The 13342-nt window shown below is 33.0% G+C and overlaps 1 protein-coding gene across 1 annotated transcript; it reads left to right on the top strand.

Annotated features, from left to right (window-relative positions):
• The first annotated feature begins 9865 nt into the window (after positions 1-9865).
• LOC117915702 (blue copper protein-like) lies at positions 9866-11123 on the top strand. The gene is made up of 2 exons (XM_034831334.1): positions 9866-10166; positions 10485-11123. The coding sequence occupies exons 1-2, from the start codon at positions 9956-9958 to the stop codon at positions 10982-10984; spliced, it is 711 nt and encodes a 236-aa protein (XP_034687225.1). The 5' UTR covers positions 9866-9955; the 3' UTR covers positions 10985-11123.
• Positions 11124-13342: the final 2219 nt, after the last annotated feature.

The raw sequence follows: 13342 nt of genomic DNA, 5'->3' as shown, positions 1-13342 counted from the left end.
TAGTAGTTGTTAGCCCATCACATCGTCAGTATCAGCATCATTACAGCCCCTACCTTTTTATCCTCATGATTAGTACAGTCACCCATCTTTTCAGACGTACCATTAGTGCAGCACCCTACTTCTTCAGACCCACCATCAGCTCAACCTCTTACCTCTTCAGAACCACCATCAATACAACCCCTACTTCTTTAGACCTACCTCAATTACAACCTCTTACCTCTTTAGACCCACCATTAGTGCAGATTGACACATCTACTCAGCTAGATTTACCGCCAGCCATTCCGAGGGGTAGGTGGGGCCTACGTTGACTTAGATTGCTACCTCCACCACCACTTCTATTTCCAGCTCTAGCCCCATCACAGACAAATATTCTTCATGTGTCACATGCAGTACCTGCTATAGTTAGAGAGGAGCATCCAAAAAGGAAAAGAGTACCAGTTACACATAGGTTCTTTCATTGTGGAGGCATGTCAAATTATATATGTTTTTTATTTTCTACTATATTAATGTTTAGTGGATATTTTTTGTGACTTTAATTAAACTATTAAAAATTACATTTTGTAGTAGACTTTTTGTAATTAATTTTCATTAACTAATTTTGCAAAAAAATCTATATATGACAACTACGGCTTAGAGTATGTTATTATTTCGTTAAAGATAAATTTGTCATAATACAAATAAATTAATACATTAAAAAACAACAAATTAAATTGTGGACACCGCATTTCGGGTCATGCGTTTCCCACTCGATGGCGAACTCGAATTTTTTATTTTAAAATGATTTTATTGATTATTTGAAAATGACTTGGAGTCGCCACTTATTTTTGTTTTATTTTTAAAGGGTAAACAAAATAAGAAAGAAAAACCCTAAGTGCGACTCCTTATTTTGGAAAAGGTGATCTACGAAAAATCAGGGTCGAGTTCGGGGGTCAGGTTACTTATCGGGAAGGTACGGTAAAGACCATAGCACCCCTCTAAGTCCCTAAAGTCGGGTCTCTACTAATGAGATGAAGCTGATATGACAATCAATGAGAAAATCGATAAATACTCAAATCAATTATGCACATATGAATATAAAAAACATGCATATAGCGGGACCAGAATAAGAATGAGCGCATACCTGGGCAACGAGCCATCATACGCTATCTAGAGAGGGGGGTTAGTGCACAATTAAAGAATAATCTCATGCATATCATAAAATAGAATGGATCAATCAAGTGTGATACTCAAGTTAATCAATCAACCAATCAATCATCAAAATCATGTATGTGGGGCCTACACCAAAACCCGTTTATTTTTGCATGAACTAATTCCGTAAATTCCATCACTTGGAATTACAGAATTTAATTCATGCTTATTTAAAATCGTTTTAAAAAATAGAGAAGATATGAGTATTGCCCCCTAGAAGAGAAAATGGCGGCAAAGTTTTATTGAAAATGAGATTTTGGAACCTAAAAAAAAAAAAATGATGAAAAATGAGAGAGTTAGAATTATTTAAAAACCAAAATTTGAAAAAGGTTATTTATAAAATGGAGTTTGGAAAAATTATTTTCACAATTAAAGAATGAGGAAATAAAAGAGAGCAATGGCAGAAATACAGGTATCCTGAAGATGGCCATGCAGTTCATGCATAAGTGGAAGAAATAGGAATTGACGACCACGTAAGCATGAATCCCAGAGTGGATAAATAGGGTTCAACCATTGGATAAATAGGGTTCAGCCATTGGATAAATAGGGTTCAAATATTACTTACTCCCCATTTCAACCAATGAATGACGCACCGAGAAGCCTTATAGACGGCCACAATGCCCAGTTTTCCTCCTCGCGATCATCCAGAACTGAGTTAGCCAACTTCACTCCCTTCTTACAATGGACCTTGACCCACTGGCGTTAGACTGCTTGTACACAAAATCATCTATCCAGAAAGCCTATTAGTGAAGTCCATATTGTGCTGGATGTACATGAACCTCCTTTTTCATGACCGAACTCCTTTGATGCCCTCCATAGCTGCCTTGAGAGCAACAACATTGACCAAGTTTGCAAGATCAGTACCTGAAAACCCAGGGGTTCCTCTAGCAATCATCATCATATCAACATCATCCTCTTTCAGAACCTTTGACTTATTGGATTCCATAATCTGCCTCTGTCCTTCTACATTTGGGTTAAGGACAGCAAATGTGATGATCAAACCGACCAGGTCTCACCAATGCCTCGTCCATCTTACTATTTTTGGGATGACGGATCGCGGCATGTACAACCTATCATTGAGCTTCCTCTGACGATGCTCTTCTCAATATCTTTCAACAAATTGATCGGACAACATGGGTCATCATCCCTTGAAGTGAACAATACGGGTACCTTTACATAGGCTGCCGCAGATGGGTTGATTCTCGTCCCATAGAAAGAGACACTAGTATCGAAATGAGCACCTCGGTCTTGGGCTAGAATGCCAATCACGCGGTCGTTTCTAAAGCAAAACCTGATGACACCGAGCTTCTCTGTGGCTCCTGCAACTATGACTCCATCAACCAGCCATTTTACCGACATGTCAGTATCTCGAGCAACTCTTTGGGGGTCTTGAGTAATTAGCCATTGTTAAAACATGATTTTCAGTTGGTCCTTCACCCAAGGGTTCCCACGAAATAAATCTGGTAGCAGAACCTTATAACCATTGCATGCAACGTGGTGTGCAGAGTCCCTTGTGGATGAATTTTCGAAGCCAAAAGCATCGAACAAGAGCAGTATTCATGCCAACTGCGCATTCATCTAGCCGCTCAATTACGCCACTAACATGGACACAGCGGAAAGCATCAACACAACCTTAGTTCTTCTCTTGTAGCTGTTCAACTGATCCAAGCCTATACAAGACTTGACCTATGGCAATGTCATGAGAATACAGCCCCAGGGTAGCATAGGGATCCAATCAAAGGAAAATGGGCAGTGAGCATGAAGGGCAATTTTAGGTTAACAGAAATGGGTAACGATGTGGGCATGAGGGGTATAAAATGAATATGAAATGCAGTGGACATGGAAAAAATGGGTATTTACATGGATATAGAGAGAGAAAGATGGAGATGGATAGGGATAGGCTGGGTATGGAGCAAAGAGATTGGGTTTATGCATGAGGTATGGGGGGTATAGAAAATGGGCGGTATGTGTTTGCGTGGAAATGGGCATGGGAAAGTTGGGGAATGGGTATGACGCGAGCGCGAATGAGATGTGTGCATGGTTTCCATGCATGTGGGTGAAAGAGTGTAGGGATGGATGAAAGATGAATTTGATTAGTGGGTGGGCTTGATTGGTGTGAGGATGTTTGGATTCGGCGGAGATGGAGGCTTTGGTGAGTGACCATGCAAGAATGAAACAACACCTGCGGCTGTGGCATCGACATGCCTCCTATTACATAAAATTTCCCATCCATAAAGAAGCCTGAACACAGTTTACGTGGCAGGTTCATATCTGGCAATGTTTGCCACGTACCCAACTCAAAATTATAGAGCTCGGCAGATTTTAAAACATGGTCATTCTTGTCACTTCCCCCAACAACAATTGCAATTTCCCCAAGGCTGCTAGAACCAAAGAGACCACGAGGTAAGTTCATCAGAGGACATCTTGACCAATCACGAGTAAGCAATCTGTACATCCAAATTGCAAATCCTGACAATTCACGACCAAAAACAAACAACTCAATGCCTACAACGAGAGACTCCTTGTCGGCATAAGTAATACGTTCATCACATGGCATTCTAGATAGCTTCATCCATCTCTATCTATCAGGGAGATCGGTAAGAAAACCTGAGCACCCAAAAGAGCAGCAATGCAGCCAACTAAACCACAACTAGAGCCTAGTTCCACAGTTTACTTCAACTTAGACTGCCTAAGCAAACTCATATGCTTTCCTTGTCCAGATATCTCCAAAAGACTCAGATGCCGATCTCCTTCAGAAACATTTCAATCCAGATGGCCAGCCCAAACAGGATACCCATTCCAAAAGTACGAGAAACAGAAGGGAAAATGAAGAAGAATAGAGAATGTACAAGAGTAGATAACAACATTAAACATAACTTCATGAAAACCAAGGAGCTTCAAAAAACTGGTGGAGCAGCATGAGTGGTTTCGACATATAAGGAGATAGCATAAACATCATGTAACTAGCATGGGAATAATCAGAGATCAAGCAAACAAAGATGAGAAACCAACTTAAAGTCTTAGACAGTAAAAAATGAGCATCCCAACATCAGAAATGGTTAGAATATGACTGTAAAAGTGAATAAACCTCAAGTGGGAAATGATCAAACCCTGAATGCCTCCCTTGAAGCCAAAACACTTGGTTCTCCGAGAGCTGTAAACCCTCAAGAATGGCAGCCAAAAACACCTCATCTTGCTCCCCTCAAACCTCTCTAATGTCTCTCTACCACTCTCTACGTTTTCTTCTTCGTTAACCCAGAAAACACAGTCTCTTTCTCCCTCAAGTCTCTCTCTCTCTCTCTCTCTCTCTCAAGTCTCACGTCCTAAAATTACCATGCCACAGAAAACTCCCCTCATCTCCCAAAAAAAAAAAAAAAACTCCCCCCGGAAGCTCCTCGAGAAAAAATGCAATGCTCAAAATCTCCTTTCTCTACTGGATTTGCCCCTCCAACAATCTCTGCAGAAACAGCCACCCAAAAAAAAACCCCTACTCTGCGATTTTTTCTCTCTCATAGCAAAAGCTACACCCTATAGCTCCTCGGTCCCCCTCTGCCAACCAATCTTTTTCCTCTTCTTCCCGGATTTGCCCTCCTAGAAAAATATCTCCTAACCAACCTCCCAAAAGCAACCCTACTCTTTGCAGAATATCCCCTCTCTCATACGCTCCTCCTAATGGCCTGCAGAATCCCCTTTACACGTGTCAACCTCTTGTTTGCTCCTTGATTCCACTATCTGAGGCCATAGCAACCAGACGGGAATCGACATGTGGCTACTCATGGCTGCGACACCTGGCAAAAAGAGCTCAAGATAGTTAGGTCTCCAAAATGGGGGTCTACATAAATATTTTAAATTAATAAATTATACAATTTTATATATTATTTATATGTTATATAAATTTATTATTTTAAGATTATTAATTTATTAATAAATAAAACATTCATTTATAATATCTTCTATTTATTAATTTATGTTTGTTGAAGTAATACTAAATTCTTAAGTTAAATATAAATAATTTATTATTAAAGTATATATTTTTAATTTCAATAATAAATTGTAATTTAATAGTTTTTAATTAAATTTGAAAGTAAAAAAAATTATATTTGAAATTTCAGTTACCAACTACAGCTTAAAAGTATATTATTATTTCGATAAAAATAAATTTATCATAATACAAATAAATTAATATCTTAAAAAATAACAAATTAAATATCTTAAATTAATAAATTATACAATTTTATATATTATTTATATGTTATATAAGTTTATTATTTTAAGTTTATTAATTTATTAATAAATAAAATATTCATTTATAATATCTTTATTTATCAATTTATGTTTGTTGAAGTAATACTAGATTTTTAAGTTTAAATATAAATAATTTATTATTTAAGTATATTTTTTAAATTTCAATCATAAATTATAATTTAATAGTTTTTAATTAAATTTGAAAGTAAAAAAAAAATATAATTGAAATCTCAATTATCAACTGCTATATTATTATTTCGATAAAAATAAATTTATCATAATACAAATAAATTAATATCTTAAAAAATAACAAATTAAATATCTTAAATTAATAAATTATATAATTTTATATATTATTTATATGTTATATAAGTTTATTATTTTAAGATTATTAATTTATTAATAAATAAAATATTCATTTATAATATATTCTATTTATCAATTTATGTTTGTTGAATTAATACTAGAATTTTAAATTTAAATATAAATAATTTATTATTTAAGTATATTTTTAAATTTTATTCATAAATAGTAATTTAATAATTTTTAATTAAATTTTAAATTTAAATAAAAATTAACTAAAGTCGTAATTGCCAATCGTGGCTTTAGTTAAAAAATGAAATCGCGTTTGGCAACTGTGGCTTTAGTATAAAAATGAAGCCGCAGTTGTCAACTGTGGCTTTAGTTCAAAAATGAAACCGTAGTTGTCAACTACGGTTTTAGTTCAAAAATGATAAAAAATGTAGCACAGTTGCCAACTGCGGCTTTCATAAAAATGACGAAAAAAAAATATTTTTTAATGATATGACGCCTATGTGGCACCAAAGAGGCCAATTTGAATATAAGTTTCAAAAAACGGTTAAATGTTACAATTTTTTTCAAAAATGGACCATTTTGACCCAAAACTCTAAAACCTGCCCCAATACCATATTCATTGACGTGCCAATGTTGGGCCTAGTTTGTCCCATGGGCCCCAACCCATTCGTGAGGGATAAGTGAGTATTTGAATTGGACGAGGGGTTTGCTTATAATGAAGTAAAAGAGAAAGGATAAGAGAGAGAGAGGGGGGTAAGTAGGTCATTTTAAAATGTTGAGTGCGATTACATAAAAATATAGAAAAATTAAAAAAAAAAAAAAAAATAGTGGTGAGGGCTGAGGAGATAATCAACTCAAGTATTGGACGATAGAATTAGAGCCACGTGTATTAGGTAGAATTAGAAAAGCAATCTTCCAGCTATTATATCACGTGCCGCACCCCAATCCCACCGACACGACCCTCCTTCAAAACTAACATGGCCTGAGAATGCCTTGCCTGTTTTTGCTCTGATGCTGAACCGGTACGCTACACACTTCCGATGGACACGCGTCCGAATTACGTTCTCACTGTCCACATCGCAGTGGCCCCAAACAGCTGACAAAACTGAATCAAATCCGGCGGTCCACAACAATTACTTCAAGATCTCTTATGTGGGACCTCCATGGTCCAGATCTGTGTGATCTACCGACAGGTTAAAGCGAAAAAACAACTGAGAAGTACTCTAGATTTTCCTCCTCACCAAAATTCTACGGTTCTCCGGCCTTTGTAACATGCTACGACAAATTAGACATGACATTTGGAGAAAATTACGAAACCACCATTATTATTCATGCCAAGGCAAATTTCATAGGACTAAACTTTATCTAATCATCCGAACATGTTACTTTTCTTAAATCGTAGGAATCATGGACCACGAAGGAAAAAAATAAAGCTGAGACATGAATGGGTGGCCTGTTGGCTCATCACAAGGCAAGTTTTATTCCACTAGGGCAACAAAGAGAGAAGGGAAGGGGAAGTCCTTGTAGGAAGCAACCCAAGTTCAGATATCTTGAAGAGAAATATTGGAATCATTACCATTTTACTTCTTTTTCTTTTCTTTTATTTTAAATTCCTTTTTTCCTTAGAAAAAAACACACATTTTAAGATCCATAGCTAAAATCATCTTATACTAAAATTTTACCAATCATTTGGCTTAAATTTTATTTCTAAAAAAGTACTGAGAAAAAGAAAAGTTATATTAATGAAAATTATTTTTTCATATTTGATTGTGTCATTGAAAATACCGAAAAAATCAAATATAATTAGAATTAGATAAAAATTTATATATTTTAAAATTGTTTAATCTTTATATCGAATATTTAAAATAAGTGATATGAGCTCAAAGTAATATATAAATAATTTATTGATTTTAAATATATTTTTTATTTTCTTTACATTTTCCTTTAAAATTTTCAGAAATTAAACATAACCTATAATTTCTTGGTATAAGCGATACATTAATATTAATCAATCTCATAGTAGCATAAATAAATTATATGAATAAGTGATAGTTTTAATCAAGACTTTTAGTTAGGATTAGAGTCTATTTAGCAATGACTATGATTAAAACGCTTTTATACCTAATGTTTTTGTTGATAATATTTTCATTAGAAATGTTTTTCAAAAATATTTATTTATTAATATTTGGACATAAATAAAAATCTTAAACAACATTTATTTATAATTTATTATTTTATTATATAAAAAAAATAATTTTTAAAAAAAATTATCAAGTAATTGATTATTTAGAAATTACTATAAATGATTTAGAATTCGTTTGATAGTAATTTTAGAAAATGTTTTCAATTTTTTTAATACTTAAAAATCTTTAATATAAAAAAAATCAGAAACGTTTTCTAAAACCACTAACCACCATTAATATTTAATACAAGTTTGGTTTTAGTTTTTGGATTTGATGCTTCAAAATTCAAAATATTTCAATAATTAGTACTACTTAATTGGACCAAATGGAAGGCAATAACCAAAAGTTGAAGCTTCAGAAGCCTTGTGCTATATTTAAGTTGAGTTTGACCATGATGCTTCCTTGTATCTAAAGGCATATCCACATGATGCTTCACGTGAAAGGCACATGCCATGCACCAGTTGTAAACCAAAGTGGCCAACACATTAACACATGCCAGCCTTACCTTAGAAAAAACAATTATATCACATCAAATTGTTTAAAAAGAATTTCAAAATTTTGCACTCAGATTATTGTTTTTTTCTTTTAATTTGAAAACAAGTGGAGGATACGTGGCGGGAAAAATGGTTCATGAAATTTCCCTTTAAAAGGCAATATTATAGAAATTTTTTTTTATATTGATATTTTCTCAAATGTTATTTCATGAGATAAAACTTATGAAATGAAGGAGTAAAAAAGTTTTAATACTTATTTTTTTTATAATCATTTGTAAAATTAATTAATTAATTATTTATTTATTTCTAAAATATAAAAGGGTGTTTTTATCAAATTAGATATCAAAAAACCAAAAAAAAAAAAAAAAAAAAACAATAAAGGAGTCTTGGAAAATCTATTAGTTTATTTGACGATTATTTTCGAAAATAATTTTTTATTTTCAATAAAAAGAAAAAAAAATAAACAGAAGAATGTGTTTGATAATTAGAAAATAAGGTATTTTTAGATAGTAACTTTTAATTATTTTTATTTGTTTTCTAATAGTGGTTTTAAAAAATAATTATACAAATATATAGAATAATAAAAAATAAATTATTAAATATCGAAATTATTTTAAAAAATATGTTAAAAAATATTTCATGCTCCTAAACAAATTTTTGTTCTATAAAATATTAAAGAACATTTTTCAAAAATTGTTTTCTAAAAACTGCTTTTTTAAATCTATTAAAAAAATAATAATTATCAAATAACACCTAAGTATTGAAATATTTATATAATTAATATAAAATTTTTAAATGAAACTAATGATAGGCTAATTAAGAACATCTCTTTATAAAATCGAAGTATGTGTATAGAAAAAATATAATCGATCATATCAAACTATGTATATAAGTCAGTCTCATTATTTTACGTTTGAGTTTCATTTACTTATATCATATAATTTATATTTATTTATTTGTATCTTTATTTCATTTGTGTGTATCATGATCTTCATATACTTGCAGTTTTGTTCAACGGTCGAGATGTATTATGTATTCTTAACCGCTTGATATAATATTAATTTGACATTTAAGTTTCCGATACTTTGTTCCTATTATTTTGTAACTTAATCCCATTCATATGTATCTAATCATGTGCATTGCTTTTTAAGTGTTACTTTGTAACTTCGTCAAACAGTGATTCCTTAGATTTAGTTTTGGTTATTATAAGTAAATGAAGTCACTGTGACGGGCCAAAAGTACAAATGGAAGACAACTTTGTGAATGTGCGGTAATGAGTGGAGCCATGTGGCGAATCTCTCCTTACAAATATCCCTCAATTGCAAAAATGAATTGGCCATAAAGAATGGGTAAGTACACGTCCTAATTAAATATATCTACTTAATAATTGGGAGAGAGAGCATTTTGGTAATTCCAAGTAAAAGCAGGGGGTGATGTATAGAAAAGCTGGCAGAGCAGCATCTCAATATTCCAAATCAGGCGTCTCTGGCTGTGTGCTCTGCTCTGCTCAAACTCCCAGAAGAACTGGGAATGGAACAGAGAATGTTGAGATCAGGCTCTGCGTTTCTTCTTCTTCCTCTTCTTCTCCTTCTTGTATTTGTCTCTTTTTCAGGATGTGTAGAAGCTTACAAGAACTACACAGTGGGTGACTCCTTGGGATGGTACGATAACCTCCATGAGCCTAGTGTCAATTACCAGAAATGGGTTGCTGGCAAGAACTTCAGCTTGGGTGATTTCCTCAGTAAGTTCTCCTCCAATACCCTCATCACTAATCCACTTTCTCTTTCCTCGATCCATTTCAGGAATTTCTATTATTACATGCTTTTTATGGGATGCTTCTTCCTTTTCGGCAAGAATCCAACCTTGCCTAATTGCTGAATTTTTACTGAATTTAGACTTTCTATTTATTTTTTATTTTTTATTTTTTATTAAAAAAAACTCTTAATTCTTTCGATCTGAATTTACCTGAATTCCACTGATTTTCCTAAATATTATTGCAAATTTCTTGATGATAAAATAAATTTCCTGAATTTTTTTATTTTTTATAATGTTAATGCAGTTTTCAACACCGATAATAACCATTCAGTGGTCCAAACCTACAATTTCACGACCTACAAGCATTGCGATTACGAGAACGCCCTAGAAAACGACACATACCAGTGGTCGGCCACCGATCCCTCCGCCACCAACCCCGTGGCTGTGACGGTGGCGGTCCCCCTGATGAAGGAGGGAATGACCTATTTCTTTTCCAGTGACTACGACGGTTGGCAATGCAAGCATGGGCAGCACTTCAAGCTGAACGTGAGTCATGGACAAGGCCTGCCTCCCAGCCTTAAAGACCCAGCGGATGAGGCCCCTGGTCCAGTGGCCCCTGATTCTGGAGATGAAGGAGACTCCGCCCCTGACACTGTGGTTCCGGCCAACTTCAATGACCCCAAACAGGAAAATGATACTGACAACACATCAGGGTCTGCTCCTTTGCTGCCATCGTTCTTACACCAGTTGGATTACAAATTCAGTGGAATTTTGGCTTTGTTAGGTGTTGTTTGTATTTTTTGATGATTTTTTTTTTTCTGGGGTTTATTTGTTTATATTCTTGGCTTGTATCTTAGTAATTTTTTCTGGGTTTGGTGTTTAGAGCTAATAATATGATATATATTTTTATATATGTAAATGGGTGTTTTTCTTGAGCAGTCAATTAGTGGCAGTGTCCTTTTGCGGGCATAATTCAAACTCAACAAACTGGAATCATTGACAAAATGTAGGCATGAATGAGTTGGTTGGGGTTGTAATCAATTAATGATAGTCAGTGGCATAATGCATTCACTGAATATTTTATTTAAATATTCAAGTTCGGGATCGATTGGTGTGGTTCCTCGTAGGACACCATAGTATCGAACCATGAACAAAGAAAGATATAAGAGAAAAATATATTAGTCCGTGATTGTGAGGTCCCAATAAAAGTTAAATAATTTTAATTTTTATAGGAAATATGAACATATTAGCTTCTTTAATGTTCATGTACATTGTTATGGTGTTCCTCATAAAATTTTAAATTATAAGGTCACTACAAATAAAGATGAATCATCAAGCAACTGTCGATAAAAGACTTTAATATTGGTCTCTTGAGGATTAGTCATTATGCCTATATATATTAAATAAAATTTATTATACTCATTATCTATCTTTAAAATCAAAATGACATGATCCTACTATATAAACTCTTCTCGGTTTAAGTCTTGCCTAGAAATTTTTTTGTTATAATTGAGTTTACTTGACATGGTTGTAGGATTAATTTCTAATAACCATAATACAAGATATAACACATTAACACAATATTGAAAAAATAAATGAATAAAAAAAGTCTTCATAATAGACGAATAAAAGGAAGTCTTTTCCATGAAGTATGTTGCACATGATCTCCTTCATAGAAATTGACCTCTCCAAATAGTTTGAGTGATGACATATTGAAACATGAATTATTGCATATGCAACATGCATAGCTAGCTACATAAGTTGTAGCTCATCTTCTAAACATTTGTCACTCTTCATTATAAGTCTACATGATAGAAAAGGTAATCATTCAAATTGTTTTATTATAAAACCAAGTACAATTGTAAAAGTACAATTGAACTACAAAACCATTCTATTTATCCATTATAAGTCTTTCGATATATTCTCTATGGTACGAATGCTAAAAATGGAACCAAACTAAAAAGGACATATATATATATATATATATATATATATATATAATATATATATAATATATATATATATATATATATATATATATATATATATATATATATTATGCGTTAAGATAGTTAAGTCAACCAGAGAAGTTCATCAAGCTGTTAGGATTAGTTAACTTTGAAATTAGTTAGAAGTTTGAAACATGTAAAAAAACTATTTAAGATAAAAGTTTAATATGTATTTTTTGAAGTCTTAATAAAAAACTCAATTAGATTCTTTTATGTTTATGTTATCTCCTCTAATATGGTATCAAAGCCATTGATGCCAACAGTGGAAGGTCCTTCAACTTCTACCACCATGCGAGCTACCTTTTCTTCTTCTTCATCCAAATTATTTCCAATTTCATTCACACGTTCTATCTCTTTGAAACTTGATATGAGTAATTTCTTGATTTAGTGGCAACAAGTTCTTGTTGCAATTAAGAGTTATAAATTGCAAAAATTCATTCATGATGTGAATGCTACTCTAGTAAAATTTCGTAGCAATGTTGATGAAGCTTCAAGGAAAGTAAACCTAGATTTTATTGACTAGGAGCAACAAGATTAGTTTCTGGTTTCTTGCACACTTTCATCTATGTTTGAGGATGTATTAATGTGTATAGTGGATGTGAAATTGCATTCCAAATCTAGGAAAAGCTGAAGATTTATTTTGTCTCACAAACAAAAGTAGAGGTAACTCAATTCAAAACACAACTTCAAAGTGCTAAGAAAGGTCTGTTGTTGATGAATGAGTATTTGTTAAAGATAAAGAATTTTGTTGATTCACTTGCATTAGTTAGCCATTTTGTTTCCACATTTGATTATATTAGATACTTGAATGGGGTCTTACAAGAAGTTTTCATGGAACAACTAGAGGAATTGTTAGGCCCAAGGTGTTTCTTACAGTAATAGAACCTAGAAGTGTTTTTAGTGGTTTATAGGAAATTGGAGGATTGCATTGATAGGTGAATTCTTAGCTCTTTTATGAAATCAAACCTGGTCTTTGGTCACCCTTTCACTTAGTAGAAGAGAAATAAGTTGTAAATGGGTGTTTAAACTGAAAGAGAATCCAAATGGATCAATCCAAAAGTATAAAGTGAGGTTGGTTGCAAAAGGGTTTATATCAACAAGCTGGATTTTATTTTAATGAGACATTTAGCCTTACGGTTGATCTTACCACAAT

The sequence above is a fragment of the Vitis riparia genome, chromosome 6, assembly GCF_004353265.1.
Source record: "Vitis riparia cultivar Riparia Gloire de Montpellier isolate 1030 chromosome 6, EGFV_Vit.rip_1.0, whole genome shotgun sequence".
In the NCBI taxonomy this organism is placed as follows: domain Eukaryota; kingdom Viridiplantae; phylum Streptophyta; class Magnoliopsida; order Vitales; family Vitaceae; genus Vitis; species Vitis riparia.
Note: the sequence above shows the minus strand (reverse complement) of the source record. Positions and strands in the feature narration are given on the sequence as shown.

Excerpts from the sequence above, each read along its gene's own strand:
- LOC117915702 (XM_034831334.1), top strand. The coding sequence starts at position 9,956 with ATGGAACAGAGAATGTTGAGATCAGGCTCTGCGTTTCTTCTTCTTCCT. Across the intron at positions 10,167-10,484 it reads CAGCTTGGGTGATTTCCTCA|TTTTCAACACCGATAATAAC; the intron begins GTAAGTTCTCCT and ends ATGTTAATGCAG.